General features: G+C 49.7%; 2 protein-coding genes across 7 annotated transcripts in view; one reads left to right on the forward strand and one right to left on the reverse strand.

The window, feature by feature from the left end:
• Positions 1–354: 354 nt before the first annotated feature.
• LOC138810725 (NACHT, LRR and PYD domains-containing protein 3-like) overlaps positions 355–22083 on the reverse strand; it is an 89578-nt gene continuing 67849 nt past the window's right edge. For all 6 annotated transcript variants that reach the window (XM_069997902.1, XM_069997900.1, XM_069997901.1 and 3 more), the window contains one exon: positions 355–2118. In XM_069997902.1, the coding sequence (XP_069854003.1) occupies positions 2028–2118 (91 nt within the window). In that variant the 3' untranslated portion in view covers positions 355–2027. The remainder of the gene's footprint in view (positions 2119–22083) is intronic.
• On the forward strand, positions 11584–12540 carry LOC138810744 (olfactory receptor 2B11-like). The gene has a single exon (XM_069997946.1). The coding sequence runs from the start codon at positions 11584–11586 to the stop codon at positions 12538–12540; it is 957 nt and encodes a 318-aa protein (XP_069854047.1).

Here is a 22083-nt window from a genome sequence, read left to right on the forward strand (position 1 = left end):
CACAGCACAGACTCAGGAGCTGAAACTGCGACCCTGAACAACCACAAGCTAGGGTTTTTAAAGGCAACATCCACGTGGTCCAGCCTGGCCACGCACAGGTGGCCAACAGGGATTGTAACACCACATAAGGGTTGCATGTTTATGTCCATGGCCGGTGGGTTACAGTCCGACTCCTAGGAACTGTTTGAACTAACCTATCATTCTGGCTTGAATTGGCAAGCAAATTTGGGGTCCCCACACAAAGCAAGTGGATATTCTTACTCTTGGGGTTTGTATATTCCGGAAACATAATGTCCTATGCCCCTGCATCCTTGAAGCTGGGGGCTGTTACAAAGATAGCTACAGGAGATTTATTACAAAGATAGCTACAGGAGGATACACAATGTGCACACCGAGGCATCGACTCCCTTGAAGCAGGAGGCAATCGATCACCGGGTGGGATGCACAGCACAGCAGGCACTGTTCTAATTGGGCAGAGTATGAGATAGGGCTGAAGTCCATGTGAAATATGCTTTAAGGTCTCCCTTCATGGCCTCTCTTTGTTTTTAGTAAAGGATCAATTTCTCAGTTTAGTTTTGCTCACACAGTCTGGGACCTTCACAGTCTAGGAGACCCTTCGCCCTACACCATCTCTCAGTGAATTCTCACAGTGTCAGCTCAGGCCCAGCAGTCACGGCCAGCAGTGATCTGCCGGGTGCCAGGAAGGAGATGGGGGGCCCCATCAATAGGGAGGTCAAATATGGAGGTAGAGGCTGCCGGCAGAGGCAGGAACATTGTAATGGGTTGTGTTCCCAAAGTTCATATATGGACGCTCTCATCACCTGGTACCTGTGAATGTGACCTTACATGGAAGTAGGCCTTGGCAGGAGATCAACTCCAGTTCCTGTTGTTACTGTGCCCCTAAAAGTGGGAAATTGGGTCCCAGAAATGCACCCAGGGATGATCCTCTGCAGAGACGTCACCCTGCTCTCACAGGCTCAGAAGCTGAGAGAAGACCTAGAACACACCGTGTCTTGTACCTCCTGAGTGAATGTGACCCAGAAGACACTGATTCCATGCTGCTGGACTTCAGAGCTGTGAACACAGATCTCTAAACCACCCAGTCTGCAGTGGTGTGTCAGAGCCACACTAGGGAAATAACACACAAGTGTTCCACTCTTTCCACACGCTCTCCAGACCACAGTGCCTCCCCCAATTTCACACAAAGGGTTTTATGGAAAGCAGGGCCCTTCACAGGACATAGCCATGGCCAGGTGGTCACTTGCGTCTGTCTGGCATCCACGGCCTCGGCTCTCCACCTCCTGGGACCAGAGGGGAAATTATGCCAAGAAACAGAGGTATGATGTTCTGAAGCTGGTGAGCCTCTACGCTGCTGATGCTGGATCTCAGGATCCCAGCGCTTGGGTCACCTGTGCTTGGAAGAGCCAAGACGTCTCTTGTGAACTCAGTGGGGAACGTGACTCAGGAAGGTTCGTGAAGAGGCTATTCAAGCTGGTCATGGCATTTCGCCCATGTCCACCGAGCCCAGGCTGGCCCTTTAAAGGGGGGAGGGTGGAACAGGCTGTGTATCCACACCCTGCTTCTCAGAGAGGCCTGGGGCGAAACCACAAGGGGGAAAGAGAAGAAAGAGGCCGGGTGTCAGGATGCTAAGGTTAGGGACTCCTCCCACAGGGCTGAGAACTGACGAGGGGCCTCCTGCTCCATCCACATGAGGGCCTCTGAACAGTGTGGAGTGACCCTTCTCAGGAGGCCCAGGCCCAGCAACAGTCAACTTTTCTCAATGTGCACATGAAGCAGCTGCCAAGTCAGAGTTCTAGAACTTTCAGGACAGCCTGCTGCCTGCCCAATGGGAGAGCCAAATGCCCTCTGAGTCCTCAAGCAGCCCACTCCTGCTGGGCCTGCAGGAGGACATGCTGGCCTCAAAGCCTCCTCGTAGGCCGTCCAAGTCGAGATGTGGCAGACAGTCCCTTACCCAACCTTCTGAGCGCCCTCTTGGAGGGAGAAGGCAGGCCTACTGCAGCCAGCATTCATTCATTATCTGTTCCACGTGTCGATGTAGACCATTGCTGAGCCAACTGAGTAAACCACAGGACTCTTGCATTTTCAGTTATAAGCCACCTGGAATAGAGACCAAAGGAAGCAGTCATGGTGTTAAGCAGAAAGTGTTTTCAGAGATTTGACAACCTCAAAAATCCTCTATCCCACCTCAGGTAATCATCGTGACAGATTTGAAAGTTAAGGTGATTCTGAACATGTAATTCTAATAGGCCATATATTTTTTATAGATTTAAGTCACTCTTTATGGAATTATTGCATTTCTAATTTTCTCGCTCTTCTTTTTTCTTTTTCCTATTTTTCTTCTACAACCCCTGAAATTTGTCTTTTTTTTTTTTTTTTTTTTTTTTGTCATGGGGCCTGAACTCTGGGCCTGGGCACTGTCCCTCAGCTCTTCAGCTCAAGGCTAGCACTCCCACTTGAGCCACCGTGCCACTTCCAGCTTTTTTCTGCTTATGTGGTGCTGTGGAATCAAAGCCAAGTCCTCATGCATGCAAGGCAAGCACTCTACCGAGCCACCTTCCCAGCCCAAATTTGTCTCTTTAAGCTGCTTTCTTCCTTTTCAATTATTCATACAATTGTGTAATATGAAACTCAAACAGTCTTACACATTTTCTCCATAGATTTAAACTGTCCCTAAGTTTAATGTTTTCAAAATATTATAAAAAATAAATGGATTCTTTTCCTCTTCTGTGATCAGAGATAACTTTTTTCTCCTGTAACTCAAGCTTCCTGCTACAGAAGCTTTTCTTTCCATTGACTGGGGAATATTTAGTGTAAATGTATCTACCTATGTTCTCTGAACAAATATACCTATTTCACAACATAGATGAATCTGGATCTTATTTATATGTAAGAAACCAATAGAAAAAAATAACAAACATTGGGTGATTCTATTTCTCTGAAGTATAGAGACTAGTTTGAATCATATATAGTAAAATGATGATTAAAAATGAAATGATGGATGACAGTATCTAGGGTTAGGGATGAATGAACAGGGAGGTAATTTTACTAGGACTACTTAGACTGATAAATAGATTCTAGAGTTGAATGGTAGTGATGGAGAACAATACAAATACACAATACCACTAATCTGTACACTTAAATATTCTACACATAAACATGTTTTGCTCAATGTTATGTCCTGTATATTTTATTACAATAGCTGAGTGAAACTGCAAGGCTCTAAGTTAAGTCTCATTTGATGGCCTCTTCAACAAGAAAAAAGTTGCATAACTATGTAGCTACTTGAGCATTCTCAAACTAAAATCTGCTATTTGAGCCTCCTACATCTTTAATCCAACTGAACTGAGAAAATAAAACAACACTGGTTATGAATTCCCTTAATAATTTTCCTGGACGTGATGTGCTAGAGAAAAAGACTGTGTGATGCATTTATGTGACATGAGAGCAGTTTGGACTGGAAGATAAAAATGGTGGCAGGAGGGGGATTTTAAAGATAGGAAGGACATAGAAGACAGAGAGAACAAGAGGGAATAATATTGTAAAGTTATTAGAGTTGACTGAATGTATAGAGATTACCCGTTATGTTTGGGACATTCCAACACTAACTTTATCCCTACTTCAAAGCAGAGCATAGGTTAGTATGACAGAGAATCACCCAATATTTAAGAATTCTATTAGGGAATCATCCTATCAATAGATTGGGAAACTTGTGGTCATTGTCATAGAGTTATGGAAATAGAAAAGTTCTACTTATCTCTTTCCTTGGTAATATATGTATATGTATGTTTGTACTTACACATATATGTATACATACATATACACATATATTTATATGTGTGTAAAGCAGAAGGTCATGGAAAGAGAAAATCTTTCCCCAACACATTTGTCCTTCTGGGCTTCTCAGAGCAGACATGGCTGCAGCTCCCCATCTTTGCAGTGCTCCTGGTCTCCCACATCCTCACCCTCATTGGCAACAGCTCCACCATGCTTCTGTTCATGATGGAGCCCAGTCTCCAGCTGTCTTCCTAGACAACTTGTCCTACTGGACTCTGCATCACCTGCACTACTGTCAGCTGCTTCTGTCCAACCTCTAGGGCCCAGAGAAGTCCATTTCCTCCTGGGGATGCACCACCCAGCCTACCTCTTCCCTTGGACTGATCGATGTGAATGTGCACTGTTGGCAGTGATGGCCGTGATGGGCTTTGATCTATGTGGCAATCTGCCATCCTCTCAGATACAGTCTCATCATGCATCCCTGGGCATGTGTGTCTGGAGCTGTGTCCTCGCCAATTCCCTGCTACAAACTACATTCACCCCCAGCTTCCCCTCGGTGGGCATCACACCATGGACCACTTCTGTGAGGTGTCTGCCCTAATACAGCTGACTTGTTAATTGTCTCTCCTCGACCTTGGGTGCCATCCCTTTTGCAGTGATGGCTCCCTCTGGTGCTCATCTCCTACACCCTCATTGCTAGGGCTCTGCTAAAGTTCCCACTTAGTTCCCACTTGGTGGTTGTCACCATGTTCTTCAGTGATCCTCAGATGGCAGTCTCCTGAGTAGCTAGGATTACAGCGTGAGCCACCAGTGCCCGGCTAACCAAAGATTTTTTTTGCCCCTTCTGAACAGGCAGCTGACTGTGGTATTCTCTGTACCTGTCAACATTCCAAGTGCATTACAAACATCAGCTCATGCCTCCCCGTGACAGATTTGGAGGGCAAAAGCAGTTCTTGACCGGTGCTGATGGCTGACACATCTAACCCTAGCTACACAGGAGGCTGTTCTGAGGACCACTGTTCAAAGCCAGACTGGGCAGGAAGGTCTGGAAGATTCTTATCCCCAATTAACTAGAAAAAAAAGCTGGAAGTGGACATGTGGCTCAAGTGCTAGAGCGGCAGTATGCGCGCGTGCTCCTGTGTGTGTGTGTGTGTGTGTGTGTGTGTGTGTGTGTGTGTGCGCGTGCGTGCGTGCATGCGTGCGCACGCGCGTGCATATGCCAGTCCTGGGGCTTGAACTCATGGTCTGAGCAATAACCCTGAGCTTTTTGCTGGTCTACCACTTGAACCACAGCTCCACCTTTGGCTTTTATTGGGGGGAGGAGGGGTGGCAAGGGATAGTTAATTGGACATAAGACTTTCATGAAGAAAGCCTGGGCTGACTTCAAACTATGATCCCCAGATTTCAGCCTCAGGAGTATGTAGGAGTATGTGAATGAACCACCAGCACCAGCTTTGAGAGAAAAAAATTAGCAATAGTACAAAGCTCCCAGTTCAAACCCCAGTACTGGCACATACAAAAATATAATAACTCCTGTATTTTGCAAATGCAAATGGGGCTTGGAGAAGTTAATGACCTGCCCAGAGGCTCTGAGACTGCAGAGTGATAGACTTCAGTCCTGAAGTCAGTTCAGACCTCAACCACTAATTGAACACATTGAACCTCCACTCTGAATTCACAGTGCTTAGCTCCTCAGCTCTAAATAATAATAATAATTATAATAATAATAATAAGTCTCATGCTCTCTCATTTCTCCATTTCTTCTGGTCCTCTGTTCTTGTAGGATTTGCTCATTAATTACAAGTACTTCAGGATCAAAGAATGCCTCAATTATCAGCCAACCCCTAGACACTAATTAAATAAAACATCAGGGAAAACATCCCCAAACAGAAAATAAGCTTTTCCTCCCAGTCTCTCAGGGAAAAGAGCAAAACTCTCCTAGAAAACAGTGGAGAAGATAAGGTCAAGTTTAATCTCAGAATACTTTTGAAATAAGCAGGAAGCAGGTCATTGAAAGACCCGTTGTGTTCCTCAGAAGTCATCTCCACTGTGTAAGTGTGTTTGCTTGCTATACCATCTCCAGGTAGCACAACTTAGAGAAAATCTCCAGACCTGTGACACCAGGAAAACCCCAAAGCCCTGCATGTCCCCAGCAGGCCTGCAGTGAGGAACCTCAACTGTTAGAATGAGTTTTCAATGCCTGCCAAGGTCAGGTACGGACAACGTCTCAGTAGCCTCATCTGAACACCAACAAGAGGCACTTTCCTAATATATGCTCCACATGTGCAGAGCGTATCTTCCCAGTAGACACGCCTCAGGCTGCTCCATCTTTAAACCGAGTCTTCTGTAGAAGCCATGGATCCATCAAGGTAAATCCCTCATGGTGCCCTTGACTTGGGACAAACAAAAACTCTGCATTATGAAGTAGTGGACCTTGTGTTTAGTTTTTGCAATATTTGCTTTCAAAAAATTTAATAGGTAGAAACTAAAACTGCAGTATAAAAGCTTTTGCAACCAGGCAGGAAAGAAAGTCTGTGAAACTATTATCTCTAAATGACTTTTTAGAAAAAGACAAGACACAGATCTGTGGCTATGGTAAGAGTACTAGCCTTGAGCACAAAAGCACAGGTCAGCACCTAGGCCTTGAGTTCAAGCCCCAGGACAGATTTTTTAAAAGGCTTTTGTTTTATTTTAGCAGACAAGTATTGAAGACAAGAGTTGAGATTTCACTGTTAGAATCTCTCATTCTGTCAGCTAATGTTTTGATTTATTTTAATCATAACCTCTGTCTAATAAAGAGCATGCTATTGAATTAGGGCTTGCAAGTACATCCTGTACTTCCCACTGCTGCTAGGATGAGGACGCACCTCTGGCATCAGTTAAAAAGCTGGCTTCCCCAGGCCTCCTCCCTAGGATCGAGTCTGTGGTGTGATCTAGGTCTGGCCTTGGCAGGTGCCCAGGGCCTTCTGTTTTCTTAGATGACAAGAACCCTAAGTAGAATTTCAGATTGAGTTTTTAAAAGATGCTTAGATCTTTTCAATAAAGCTGTGTTTCCACTCCTGTGCTACTCCAAAGAATTTCCTTTTTCATGTGGTAGAGTAGGTGGAATGCTCTCAATATTCTTTTTTTTTTTTTGGGGGGGGGGGGGTCCAGTCGTGGTGCCTGAACTCTGGGCCTGGGCGCTGTCCCTCAGCTCTTCAGCTCAAGGCTAGTGCTCTACCACTTGAGCCACAGCACCACTTCTGGCTTTTTTCTTTTTGCTTATGTGGTGCTGAGGAATCGAACCCAGGGCCTCAGGCATGCAAGGCAAGCGCTCTACCACTGAGCCACCTTCCCAGCCCGCTCTCAATATTCTTGTGAAACAATCATTATACTTTCCCCCACTATTCTATTGAGTACTGTGTGTGTGTGTGTGTGTGAGAGAGAGAGAGAGAGAGAGAGAGAGAGAGAGAGAGAGAGAGAGAGAGAGAGAGAGAGAGAGAGAGATGGGGCTTGAACTCTGGGCCTGGGCGCTGTCCCTCATCTCTTCAGCTCAAGGCTAGTGCTCTACCACTTGAGCCACAATTTATACCACTTCCAGATTTTTCTGCTTATGTGGTGCTGAGGAATCGAGCCCAGGGCCTCGTGCATGCAAGGCAAGCACTCTACGACTGAGCTACCTTCCCAGCCCCTAGAGAGTTCTTAAAGAGATTAGTTTTACAAATGGAATTTTGTAGCCAGGCACTGGTGGCTCACGCCTGTAATCCTAGCTACTCAGGAGGCTGAGATCTAAGGATCGTGGTTCAAAGACAGCCCAGGCAGGAGAGACTGTGAGACTCCTATCTCCAATAAACCACCAGAAAACTGGAAGTGGCGCCGTAGCTCAAGTGGTAGAGCGCTCGCCTTGAGCTGAAGAGTGCAGGGACAGTGCCCAGGTCCAGAGTTCAAGCCCCACGACCTACCAAAAACAAACAAACAAACAAATGGAATTTTGTCTCTATCAAGATCTGTTTTAACACTGCAAGCTGTGACAGGGCAATGAGTGAAGTCAGAAAGTGAGGGAAGCTGTAGAGTTAGCAACAACCAGTCAGGCCAGAGACCCACCTCCTTATAACCCCCTAGGGTATCATTGAGACCATAATCTCACATTGCCATTACCATCATGAATGCAGACATGGGCCTAATATATACCATAAAAAAGTGGGCTTTAAAAGCACACCAGGCTAGGTGCCAGTGGCTCACGCTTATAACCCTAGCTACTCAGGAGGCTGAGATCTGAGGATCACGGTTCAAAGCCAGCCCAGGCTCGAAAGTCCAAGAGACTCTTATCTCCAATAAATCACTCAGAAAACCGAAAGTGGCGCTGTGGCTCAAGTGGTAGGGCACTAGCCTTGAGCTGAAGAGCTGAGGGACAGCGCCCAGGCCCAGAGTTCAAGCCCCATGACTCAAAAAACAAAAGAAAGAGCACAGGAGCCAAGGGCCAGTGACTCACACATGTAATCTTAGCAACTTTGGAGGCTATCAGGACTGAGATTTGAAGACAGACCCAGCAGGAAAGTCCATGAGACTCTTAGCTCCAATTAACCTCCAAAAAGCCAGAAGTGGGCTATGGCTCAAATAATAGAGCATCAACCTTGAGGAATAAAAGCTAAGGGACAGCACCAGGCTCTGAGTTCAAACACCAGGACCACCACAAATATAAACTAATTAACTAATTTCTAAAAGTGCTAAACCTGATTGTGCCCTGTCACAGCTTGCAGTGTTAAAACAGATCTTGATTAGAGACAAAATTCCATTTGTAAAACTAATCTCTTTAACTACTCTTAATAGTGGGGGAAAGTATTTCTCAAGAATATTGAGAACAGGGGCTGGGAAGGTGGCTCAGTGGTAGAGCGCTTGCCTTGCATGCCTGAGGCCCTGGGTTCGATTCCTCAGCACCACATAAGCAAAAAGAAAAAAAGCCGGAAGTGGCGCTGTGGCTCAAGTGGTAGAGTGCTAGCCTTGAGCTGAAGAGCTGAGGGACAGCACCCAGGCCCAGAGTTCAGGCCCATGACCGGACCAAAAAAACAAAAAACAAAAAAAGAATATTGAGAGCATTACAGCAAACAGTATATACTTTCACACTACTGAAAGAAAAGGGAAATTTACATTTAACCACTTAAACTTTAGGATTTGAGTCATTTTTAAATAACTACTGAGTTCTTTAAGATAGCAACTCATGAAAATCTGCTTTTTGCAACCTCTAAGTGAAATAGATCTCTGTAAGTCTTACAATCTGTGGATAAAGCACCAAGTCAATAATTTGGTGGGGGAAAACTCCATAAATTACTTGCATGTCGGATTTATTTTCAGGTTTATCAATAAGCACAGTACTCCCATTAGAACGGGCAGGGCTTGAGGTAGAAGGCTGGAAGCTAAAGGGGCTCTGTAGCAAAGCCACAAACCAGCAGACGGCAATGCTATGGTGTCTTGATAGTGACAGTATCCACACGTTACATTCACTTGTTTTCTATCACTAAGAGATCAGCTGCTTGGCAAAAAGTCTACCTGAAATCTAAATATCACTCCAGTGTGAGACCAGTTAGCACTAGACTAATTTCTAAGGCCATCTTATTTTTTATTAAACCCCAACAGTTATTTGCTACACTGCACAAGAGCTTTCTTCCTTTGTTAAAAATTCTATGCTTATAAATAGCTATGTCTTTTAAGCCTAGCTTCTACATATGATCCAAAACATACAATACTTTGTGTTTTGAATTTGGTTTGTCTCACTCAAGATAATGTTCTCCAAATGCATCCATTTTACTGCAAATGAAACAATTTCATCTTTTTGTGATTATGTAATATTTCACAGTATATATAAAATATACTATACACTAAATGTATAGTATATATTCTATATATGTATATGTGTGTGTACATAATCTTTATCAACTCAACCATTTTGGGTTTCTCAGTTGACTCCATTGTTTGGCTATTATGAATAGCATAGCAATAAACATGGGTAGACAGGTGTCTTTCTGTGTATGAATTTATACTCATTTGGATATATGCTCAATAGTGGTATAACCCGGTCATAAGAAAAATCCACTTTTAGTCTTTTGAAGAACCTCTATACTAATTTACAAATTGGCTGTACTTCTCACCCAGAGTGTATGAAGTTTCTGGTTTCTCTGCATCTTCACAAGCATATGATGTTGGTTGCTTTCTTTTTTGGTCAGTCCTGGCGGCTGAACTCTGGGCCTGGATGCTGTTCCTCAGCTCTTCAGTTCAAGGCTAGCACCCTACGACATTGAACCACAGTGCCATTTCTGACTTTTTTCTGCTTATAAGGGGCTGAGGAATGGAACCCAGGGCCTCATGGATGCAAGGCAAGCGCTCTACCACTGAGCCACCTTCCCAGCCCATGGTTTTGTGTTTTTTTGGTTGTTTTTTTTTTTTTTTTTTTTTTTTTGGCTGGTCATAGGGCCTGAACTCTGGGCCCTGGCACTGTCCCTCAGCTTTTCGGCTCAAGGGTAGTACCCTATGACATTGAACCACAGTGCCACTTCTGGCTTTTTCTGCCTGTGTGGTGCTGAGGAATCTAACCCAGGGCATCATGCATGCAAGGCAAGCACTCTACCACTGAGCCACCTTCCCAGTCCAACTTCCCAGCCCAACTGGTTGCTTTCTTGATGGCTGACATTCTACTATAATTGTTTCTATGGAAAATATAGCACATAAACCAAATTGAGAGGCAAAGGGGAAGGGAGAGCAAAAAGAGCATGAGTAACTCTGTAACACATTTCAAGTATATATGAAAAAAACATAAAGAAAATGATAACAGGTGATCAAAATGAGGTTGGGCAAGGAAAGAAAAATTCTGTGAGTGGGTACAAGCAGGAAAACATTGGGCTAACAAGAGGATGAAGGACGATGAATACTGTACTAATCAGTCATTTACAACTGTGAAAATGGAATAAAATCTGCTGAAATTGTTTTGGGAAGAAGGAAGGGGGCAAACAGAGTGATATGGTGAAGATGAATAGATTATAGTGAAAATGTGTGGGGCGGGTAGGCGGGAAGGCAGGCAGGCACATTAGAAAATAATTCTAAGCCAGGTTTAGGCCTGTTATCCGAGCTACTCGGGAGGTTCAGATTTGAAGCCAGTCAAGGAAGCAAAGTCTGTGAAACTCATATCTCCAGTTAACCAATTTCGCTCAAATGCTAGAGTACTAGTCCTCAGTGAAAAAGCTAAAGTAGTCTCCAAGTTCTAAATTAAAGCCCAAGTAACAGTATAGAAAGAAAGAGAGGAAGGAAGGAAGGAAGGAAGGAACGAGGGAGGGAGGGAGGAAGGGAAGGGGGGAGGAGGGGAGGGAGGGAGAGGGAGAAAAGAAAAAAGAAGAGTCTCTGCTCCAGAACCTTATCAAGGAAGGTCATCAGGAGTGGGGTCAAGATTAAGCCAAGGCTGAAATACTATTTAAAATTGTTACTCATGTAGTATGGATCACATGAAGACTTTAACCATCTTCAAGATTCTGACACTGAAGTCAGATTTGTTTTCCTCATTTTAACAGATGCAGAAAGTGAAGTTCTGAGAGACTACATGGTTTAGTTAAGATCAGAGAGAAAGGAAAACCTAAGAACTGCATGCTGCTGTTCTGATTTGCTTCTGACTGCTCCACATCCCAGTGTCTTCACAGAAGTCAGGAAGGTGAGACAGGGTTGGAAAGAAGACAGGGAAGACACTGGCGCCAGAAAAAGGCTTCACTATTTATCTCACGAGTTATTTGCTTGAGCCTCCTAACCGCTACCAGAAGATGCCTCGGCATGAGAAGTGACAACCACAGCACCGCGGGGGGTCCCCTGACAGACTTCATCCTTCTGGGTGTTTCTGACCGACCATGGCTGGAGCTGCCTCTCTTTGTGGTCCTCCTGGTGTCCTACGTTCTGGCAATGTTGGGAAACATTTCCATCATGCTGGTGTCCCGCCTGGATCCCCAACTCCACAGCCCCATGTACATCTTCCTCAGCCACCTGTCCTTCCTGGACCTCTGCTATACCACCACCACGGTACCCCAGATGCTGTTCAACATGGGCAGCTCCGAGAAGACCATCAGCTACGGAGGCTGCACAGTGCAGTATGCGATTTTCCACTGGCTGGGGTGCACGGAATGCATTGTCTTGGCCGCCATGGCCCTGGATCGCTACGTGGCCATCTGCGAGCCCCTCCGGTATGCCATCATCATGCACCGCTCTCTCTGCCAGCAGCTGGTGGCTGTGGCCTGGCTCAGTGGCTTTGGCAACTCTCTTGTTCAAGTGGTTCTGACTGTACAATTGCCCTTCTGTGGGCGGCAGGTGCTAAACAACTTCTTTTGTGAGGTGCCAGCCATGATCAAGTTGTCCTGTGCTGACACGACTGTGAATGATACGACACTAGCGGTGCTGGTGGGCTTCTTTGTGCTTGTCCCCCTCGCTCTCATCCTTCTCTCCTATGGCGTCATTGCCCGAGCTGTGCTCAGGATCCAGTCCTCCACGGGAAGGCACAAGGCCGTTGGGACTTGTTCTTCCCACCTGGTGGTGGTCTCTCTCTTCTACCTACCTGCCATCTACATGTACCTGCAGCCTCCCTCCAGACACTCCCAGGAGCAGGACAAGTTTATCTCTCTCTTCTATTCCATAATCACCCCCACCCTGAATCCCTTCATCTACACTCTGAGGAATAAGGATGTGAAGGGAGCTCTCAGAAGGCTCCTGGCAAGGATCTGGAAGCTCTGCAGATCGTGAAGATCTGAGATGAGGCTATCACCACCTATTCAAGTGAGCATCTTATACTTACGGAATTAGTAGCTAAGCAGCAAGCATTTTGAGAGATCTGAGAACCTGGAAAATCCCCAAAACATCTCACCTCTCATGTGCTAATGCCAGTGATTTGCAAGTTACACTAATTTGAACATGTAATTCTAATAGGCTATATGTTTATAGATTTAAATCAGTTAATTGAATTCTTTCAATTCTAATTTTCTGGGTTTTTTTTTTTTTTTTTTTTTGGCTGTCAAGGGGCTTGAACTCTGGGCCTGGGCGCCATCCCTCAGCTCTTCTGCTCAAGGCTAGGGCTATACCACTTGAGCCACAGCACCACTTCCAGTTTTCTGGTGGTTTATTGGAGAAAAGAGTCTCACGGACTTTGCTGCCCAGGCAGATCTCAGCCTCCTAAGCAGCTGGGATGACAGGCGTAAACCACCAGCACCTGGTTCCTTTTTCTTCTTCCTTTTTCTTCTCTCCTCCCTCAATTTGTCTCTCTATAAGCTTTCTTCCTTTTCAATTACTCCTACATGAGTAATATGAAACTGAAAGACAGTCTTACACATTTTTCCAGATTTAAACTCCCCTGTTTAATGTTTTCAAAATAATGTGACTAAGTGAATTCATTTCCTCTTTTGTGATTATAGATGACTTTTCTCCTGTAATTCAAGTTTCCTCCTATAGAAGGTTCACTCTCCACCGACTGGTGGAGAGTAACTAGTCGAAATACATCTACCTATGTTCTTCCCTATCCAAACATACCTATTACAGATTTCAACATAGAAATTAGGTACAGTAAGGGAATAACAACAGCCACCGATAATTTTTAGAAGGACAACCATAATATTGTGCTAATTTATGAATTGTATAGTTTGAGAATGATCCATTTACTATATCTGCACTGCAGTAGACAGCAGAGTAAAGAAATTGTGAAAAATAAAACTGAATAAAAGGGAAGTTACCCATGACTAACTCGGAAATCTAAGAGACAAAATATAAAAACAAATAAAAATTCTAGAAATAAAAAGTACGACTGAAATCGTAACATAAATACTGCAGAAATTCAAAGGCATATTTCAGCAAATAGTAGAAACAATCAGTAAACTAACATGGGCCAAAAGAAATCACAAAGGTGGATAATGGTTTCATCATTGACCACAGTGAGGGAAGCAAGCCCCAGTGCCAAGGGCCAGACACAGGGCACTTGACATCCTCAAGTTCAGAGGGGTGGTGTTCTTCACCCTCAAGGAGAGCATGGACAGAGAAAGGCTCCCCAACTTTTCTGGTGAGGATGCCTTGAGACAGGTACCCTGGCCTCAGTGTCCTCACAAGCAGCCAGTAGGCCCTCAGGCCTGCAGTTTGTGGTCCTGAGTGCTGAAGAGGTCACACACAGTGGCCTCTCTGTGCCTCATGGTGGAGTAGGGAGTCCAGAGCAGAGCACACCGGGATTTTAGACAAGACTGCCCTCAAGACTGTGCCCCGGCTGGGAAGGTGGCTCAGTGGTAGAGCGCTTGCCTTGCATGCATGAAGCCCTGGGTTCAATTCCTCAGCACCACATAAGCAAATGAAAAAGCCGGAAGTGGAGCTGTGGCTCAAGTGGCAGAGTGCTAGCCTTGAGCTGAAGAGCTGAGGGACAGCTCTGAGGCCCAGAGTTCAGGCTCCATGACTGGCAAAAAAAAAAAAAAAAAAAATACTGTGCCCCGGCAGCCCAGCTTCAAGGAACACTGGCGGTCACTGTTACTCTCCGCACAGGGCATGGCTGAGGTCACAAGCCATGCCCCCTCCTTGCCTTACGGAAGAATGAGGACAAACAGCAGGGCAAGCACGATTTCAGACAGAGATACCCGGGAACTAGCACTCTGGCAGCAGTGACCTCAAGACAGTTTCTATGGCTGCACTGGTGATGCAATCAGCCTGCAGCCCCAAGGGACCTCTTGTGGCTGGCAGGCCTGGGCCCCAGGCACCTGTGAGGATGCACAGGATGCCCACAGCCAGGCTCAGAGGTTAGGGGAGAGAGCACGACTCCAGGAAATTTTAGAAATGGTACAGCTGTGTCAATTCTTGGATAGCGGCTGCTAATGGAGATAGTTGGTGATGCATGGAAGTAGCTCTCAGCCCCATAGTACCACCACGTGGTCACACCAGGCCTGAGCCACATGTGGTGAGGTCGAAGGGCATGGCCACACAGGGTGGCAGGGAGTGAAATGGAGCCCAGAGTCATCAAACATGACCACCTAATAGGCAGAGCCCATTCAGCAGCAGTGTCTCCTTGGCAGCTGTGGCAACAAGGGCAATGGCAGCATCCCTCAGGCCCCAGGGCCCACCGCTCCCCCAAAAGACCATGTCCACATACGGACGTGGTGCAAGGAGTGAACGGGGCCCAAGCCATCAGCTATGGCCGCCTCACAGCCAGCACCCAGGGGGCAGTGGTGTCCCCTCCGCAGCTACGACAAGGTCAGCGCCATCAGCACTCAGCCCCAAGGGCCCACAGCTCCCTCAACGATGCCCTTAGATCCAGCTTCTGTAGGTGTCACTGGCAGTGGCTGTGCCAAGAGAAAGAGTGGGATGCTGAGAGATTAAAGACTGGGTCACAGCCAGGTTGGCACTTGAGAAAAGTGGAGGAGATATCCAAGCCAAGCTGCCAGATGGGCAGTCGAGTGAACCTAGAGGCTGCAAGTCAAGCCTACATTGATGTCATTCTACTCTTTCTCTAAGTTTAACATGATGGCCTTCTTTTCTGTTTTCCTAATCACAACACATATCTTAACTACTACCACTTACTCTACCTCACATGCACCCTAACAAGTACTTCATATGTATGGAACCATACCATAACACATGGCTTAATCCTAAACTGTACCCTCATACATGCCCTTACCCTAACACGTAACTTAACCCTAACACATAGCCTCACTCTTCATATATATCCTAAGTACCCTAACCACCAACATGTACATCAACAAGTACCTGAACAAGTACTCTAAACCTAACATGCACTCTAATGGTTTCCCCATTCTACCTTCAAACTACCATCTTCACAACTCATCCTCCTGTGAAGGTAGGATTAAGAGTTTGAATAGCTGGATGCTGGTATCTCACGTCTGTAATCCTAGCTATTCAGGAGGCTGAGATCTGAGGATCATGGTTAAAAGCCAGCCTAGGCAGGAAAATCTGTGAGACTCTTTTCTCCAATAAACCACCAGAAAACCAGAAGTGGTACTGTGGCTCAAGTGGTGTAGGTAGCACTTCCTTGAGCTGAAGAGCTGCAGAACAGCACCCAGGCACAGAATTCAAGCTCCACAACCAAAAAAAAAAAAAAAAGTTTTAGTAAATAAAGCCAGGTGAGGAAATTATTTTGAACTGGAGCTCTAGGTAGCCCTCACCTCTCAGGATGCATCCAACTGAAGGATCCTTGGAAGGCAACAGGATCACTTGCCTCCCAGAAAGAAAGTGAAGACTCACGCCTGTAATCCTAGCTACTCAGGAGGCTGGGATCTGAGGATAGCGGTTCAAAGCCAGCCCGGGCAGGAAAGTCCATGAAACTCTTATCTCCAATAAGCCACCAGAAAAACGGAAGTGGCGCTGTAGCTCAAGTGGTAGAGCACTAGCCTTGAGCTGAAGAGCTGCGGGACAGCATTCAGGCCCAGAGTTCAAGCCCCACGACCGACAAAAACAAAAAACAACAACAACAAAAAAGTGAAGACTCATGAGGCCAATGAAGTTGACAGAATGAGGACTTAGATGGTTGCCAGCCACCTCAAAGGCAAGCCTCAGATACTGAGTTTGAGTTCTGATCTCTGACCAATGCATAGGAAAAAAGAAGAGGGGAAAAGGAAGAGAAAGAAAAAGGAGAAAAGGAAGAAAGCAAAACAAAAGAGAAAAAGAAAAAAAATTAAACTCCTTGAGGCCTTTCTCTCCATGTTATATCTTGTATATGAATACATACCCTGGAGCATTTCAATGAATCCTCTCTTGAGTACCTTATTTTACTCCCTCTGGCGGTAATATATTTAGGCACTTAGGACCTCTTCAGCCATACTTGTACTCTGTTTCTGGTTTTACTTTTTTTTTTTTTTGGTCGGTTGTGGCCCTTGAACTCTGGGCCTGAGCCCTGTCCCTCAGCTCTTCAGCTCAAGTCCAGCGCTCTAGTGCTTGAGCCACAGCACCACTTCCAGTTTTCTAGTGGTTTACTGGAGAGAAGAATCTCACAGACTTTCCTGCCTGGGCTGGCTTTGAACTGTGATCCTCAGATCTCAGCCTCCTGAGTAGCTAGGATGACAGGTGTGAGCCACCAGCGCACGGCTTTACTACATATTTTTTATGCTGATACTGGGACTTCAAATCAGGCCTGGACACTGCCCCGAGCTCTCTACAGCACTCTGCTTTTCCACTCTGTGTGACGCTGACCTCTTACACACCAGTTCCTACACACTCTGCTTTTCCACTCTGTGTGACGCTGACCTCTTGCACACCGGTTCCTGCACACTCTGCTTTTCCACTCTGTGACGCTGACCTCTTGGACACCGGTTCCTGCACACTCTGCTTTTCCACTCTGTGACGCTGACCTCTTGCACACCGGTTCCTGCACACTCTGCTTTTCCACTCTGTGACGCTGACCTCTTGCACACCGGTTCCTACACACTCTGGGACTCCTGCTCGCTGCTAACCAGGACCCTTCCCTGCTTCCTTAGGACTAGAGTCACAGACGGGAACCAAGAGCCAGCTCAGCGCTACTTGTGTTTGTTCGTTTTTCTGGGGGAAAAAGCATTCTTTACAGCGCTGACCTGAGCTCTCCTTGGAGCACGATGAAAGGGACAGCCGTTCCTCTTTCGAAGGTAGCCTGGAGGGGGGCGCGGCCCGGGGCCTCCGCCCTGAGGGGGGGAGGCGGGAGGAGGCCGGGGACACCTGCGGCTGACGCCGGCCCCGAGCCCGAGGGAGGCGGGAGGAGGCCGAGGCCGGGCCTCAGACCGGCCCACGAGGCGGGCGGCCAGGCGGCTTCGGAGACAGAAGCAGCCGGGGCCGGGCACGGGGCGGTCACCGCTCACGCCGGGGCCGGGCACGGGCGGTCACCGCTCACGCCGGGTCCGGCCCGGCCCGGGCTCCGCCGTCCCCACGGGGCCACCGTGAGGCCCGGCCCGCGGCGTCGGCGGTGGCGCTCACCCCGCGGCCCGCTGGGCCCCGCGCGGCTGCTCCCGGCCTGGGCTCCAGCGGCGGCCGTGTCGCAGCGGATCTCCCTGCAGGACGGGGCCGCGGGTGGGGACAGTCGTGGAGAAGACGGCGGGTCCCCACCCGGGGCCACGGCCTGAGGATCCGGGGACGTGGCCGCCCTGGCGGGAGCGTGACCAGCACCGCAGCGTGGACGGTCATCTTGGCGGCGGCCTGTTGGGGGCGTGGCCAGCGCCCCGCGGCGGCCTGTTGGGGCGTGGCCAGCGCCCCGCGGCGGCCTGTTGGGGGCGTGGCCAGCGCCCGCGGCGGCCTGTTGGGGCGTGGCCAGCGCCAGCGGCGGCCTGTTGGGGCGTGGCCAGCGCCCCGCGGCGGCATGTTGGGGGCGTGGCCAGCGCCCTGCGGCGGCATATTGGGCGTGGCCAGCGCCCCCGCGGCGGGCTGTTGGGGGCGTGGCCAGCGCCCCGCGGCGGCCTGTTGGGGGCGTGGCCAGCGCCCCGCGGCGGCCATGTTGCAGAAGCCGCAAGCCCGCCCCGACAGGGACGGAAGGAAGCCGGTCCCGAGGCCGGCCGCAGGGCACCAGGAGGAACCCATTCACACGGGATGGCGCCTTTGAGCCTCCAGGAGCACATGGAGTGGGAAAGGTGCCCGACTTTCCTCAGGGCTACCTTGGGACCGGCACCCTGACCGCAGCGTCCTCACAGGGCTTGCGCGGTGACAGTGGCGTCGCCGCGGCCCGCAGCACTGGGCTGCGGTGTTTGCATCCCGCGCCGAGGAGTCCGCAGGTGGGGGGAGGGCCGGGCGCCGTCCAGGGGTCTGTCCGCGCCTGTGGGGGGCTGTCCAGGGGTCTGTCCGCGCCTGTGGGGGGCTGTCCAGGGGTCTGTCCGCGCCTGTGTGTGGGGGGGGCTGTCCAGGGGTCTGTCCGCGCCTGTGGGGGCGCTGTCCAGGGGTCTGTCCGCGCGTGGGGGCGCTGTCCAGGGGTCTGTCTGCGCGTGGGGGCGCTGTCCAGGGGTCTGTCCGCGCCTGTGGGGGCGCTGTCCAGGGGTCTGTCCGCGCCTGTGGGGGGCTGTCCAGGGGTCTGTCCGCGCGTGGGGGCGCTGTCCAGGGGTCTGTCCGCGCCTGTGGGGGGGCTGTCCAGGGGTCTGTCCGCGCCTGTGGGGGGCGCTGTCCAGGGGTCTGTCCGCGCCTGTGGGGGCGCTGTCCAGGGGTCTGTCTGCGCGTGGGGGCGCTGTCCAGGGGTCTGTCCGCGCGTGGGGGCGCTGTCCAGGGGTCTGTCCGCGCCTGTGTGTGGGGCTGTCCAGGGGTCTGTCCGCGCCTGTGGGGAGGCGCTGTCCAGGGGTCTGTCCGAGCCTGTGGGGGGGCTGTCCAGGGGTCTGTCCGCGCCTGTGGGGGCGCTGTCCAGGGGTCTGTCCGCGCCTGTGGGGGGCTGTCCAGGGGTCTGTCCGCGCGTGGGGGCGCTGTCCAGGGGTCTGTCCGCGCCTGTGGGGGGGCTGTCCAGGGGTCTGTCCGCGCCTGTGGGGGGCGCTGTCCAGGGGTCTGTCCGCGCCTGTGGGGGCGCTGTCCAGGGGTCTGTCTGCGCGTGGGGGCGCTGTCCAGGGGTCTGTCCGCGCGTGGGGGCGCTGTCCAGGGGTCTGTCCGCGCCTGTGTGTGGGGCTGTCCAGGGGTCTGTCCGCGCGTGGGGGGCGCTGTCCAGGGGTCTGTCCGCGCCTGTGGGGGGCTGTCCAGGGGTCTGTCCGCGCGTGGGGGCGCTGTCCAGGGGTCTGTCCGCGCCTGTGGGGGGGCGCTGTCCAGGGGTCTGTCCGCGCCTGTGTGTGTGTGGGCGCTGTCCAGGGGTCTGTCCGAGCCTGTGGGGGGGCTGTCCAGGGGTCTGTCCGAGCCTGTGGGGGGGCTGTCCAGGGGTCTGTCCGCGCCTGTGGGGGCGCTGTCCAGGGGTCTGTCCGCGCGTGGGGGGCTGTCCAGGGGTCTGTCCGCGCCTGTGTGTGGGCACTGTCCAGGGGTCTCTCCGCGCGTGGGGGCGCTGTCCAGGGGTCTGTCCGCGCGTGGGGGCGCTGTCCAGGGGTCTGTCCGCGCCTGTGGGGGGGCTGTCCAGGGGTCTGTCCGCGCGTGGGGGGGAGGGTCCCCGCGCCGCCCTGGCCCGCCCGGGTAGGAGCGGCCTCCCGGCCCCCCAGGTCCTCCGAAGGCCGGCAGGCACCGCGGTTCTCGGGACAAGCTGTGTGGAGGTCACCAGCGGCGCCCTGGCCTCGCCTGGCCTCCCGGGAGAAGAGGAGGCCAGCCCGCGGAGTCACACGACGCCTGCCTTGGAGGGATGGCGACCCGGCCCGCGGCCGCTGCCCGGCCCCGGGATGCGCCCACGGGATGGCCACGCCAGGCTCAAAGCGGCCAGCGCAGAGAGCAGGGCACCCAAAGGTTTTAGCACCCGGTGGGTTACTGCCATGCTGGCGCTTGGGTAGAAGCGAAGATGGTGATGTATACAAGCCTCCACGGGACCACCATGTGGTCAGACTAGGCCTGGGCCACAAGTTCTGATGCGGTGGCAAGCCATGGCCACACAGGGGAAAGCAGAGAGGAATGAGCCCCAGGCCTTCAGACATGGCCTCCTGGAGGGCAGTGACCAGGCAGAAGCAGCATCACCCCGTCGGCTATGGCAGTAAGGGCGGTGCCAACAGACCCCGGGCCCCAGGGCCCACATCTCCCTCAGCAGTGCCCTTCGCTCCAGACACGGTCGACTGGAGGTGGCCAACCGACCCAGAGCGGGCAGCTGTGGGGTCAAAGACAGGATCTTAGCCAGGCAGGAACCTGAGCTAACTGATGGAGGTGTCCAAGCCACACCACCAGATGGGCAGTACAAGCCAAGTTCACGTCCTGTACTGTATCATCACTCCAGAACTCAACCCACTCATCTACACTCTGTGAAACAAGGATGTGAAGGCGGCATGGAAGAGGATCCTACAACCCCAGGGTGGGAGGAAGGCTTTCAAAGACAGATGATCTGCCTGTGTTCTGAAAATATCACCCATACATGTAACAGCCCCAAACACACTTCAGTTCAGGCTGGCAGGGCTACTTTTCCGAATTGAGTGCCCATTAGCATCTAGGTTAACCACCGTGATCACTGGAGAAATATTTCTTCTAGAACATTCTATTAGAGCTCCAATAGAGCCATTGTGCTTTTATCTGAACTCTTCTCAAATGTCTTACTCTCACAGACACAATTCAAGCATGGTAGGCTCCATCACTTACCAGGGCATGAGAATAGAAATTAAGCATTATTAAGATCGTAGTAAATAGTACTAAATATTATTGATAAACTTTTAAGTACTCTTTTGAAGTTTTTTTTTTCTTTAACCTTATAATTGACCCTTCTTCGGGACTATAGCTGCCTTGAGCTAAGCACTGATTAGGCAGCCAGATTTTCCTTATATCAACATGACCTCATCCCCAGAAGAAAGGGCCCTCAGCATATAGCATGTTCTGTACTTCAGTAGAAGACCTATGGTTGCTGAAAACACAATCTTATATTTGTCTAACAGACTCTACCCTCATTGGTGCAAACTTGAGAAGACCATTGAGATTGGTGAAGATGTCCTTGTCCCTTCCCCCTTCTGACCATACAAGCAGTCTGGCTCAGTTCACTTTGTGAGCAACTAGGAAATATCCTACTTGCTAAGTTGCTGATGTTATAACATCTGGTCCCAGGCCAAATTGATGTTGTAACGTCAGGTCCCAGTAAAGACATTCTAGACATTCTCTCAACTTATCTTGCACACCGTTCTCACATGGTACAACTAAAAAAAAAAAGGAAAAGAAAAGCCATGATTGGAAAGGACATTAGCAAAACTGACCAGAATATCAAGGGCAGACACTGGCTGGCATCAGAGAACACTGGTATATAGTGGAGGCACCCACTGAGGGCAGCTGTCAGAATCAACTGGAGAAAGAGTGTTCCTGTGAACCTCATGCCCTCAACCTAGCTGTCAAAAGCTAGGACTGATTGCCACTGCCTACTGTCATCTGGGATGCCTACATATACAGAATAACAGAGAGCTTCTCCCCACCTACCAACTGTTTCCATCTGGATAGAGCAAAAGAACACAAGTCAGCTGGTTTCTAACAAGAGGAGCAGCACAGTCCATATGTCTATGGGATGCTGGAGAACATTATTCGAGTCTTACCCAGGTTCTAGTGCTATTATCATTTTTAGATTTCACATATGAGTGAAAACATGCATATTTGTCTCTCTGGATTTGATTTATCTTGATCAAAATTATTTCCTGTTGGGCACCTGTGGCTCATGCCTTTATGGGCATGAGATCTTAGTATCACAGTTCAAAGTTTGCCCAAGAATCTGCAATGAACCAGTAA

The sequence above is a fragment of the Dipodomys merriami genome, unplaced genomic scaffold, assembly GCF_024711535.1.
Source record: "Dipodomys merriami isolate MVZ:Mamm:240054 unplaced genomic scaffold, mDipMer1.0.p SCAF_508, whole genome shotgun sequence".
Classification (NCBI taxonomy): domain Eukaryota; kingdom Metazoa; phylum Chordata; class Mammalia; order Rodentia; family Heteromyidae; genus Dipodomys; species Dipodomys merriami.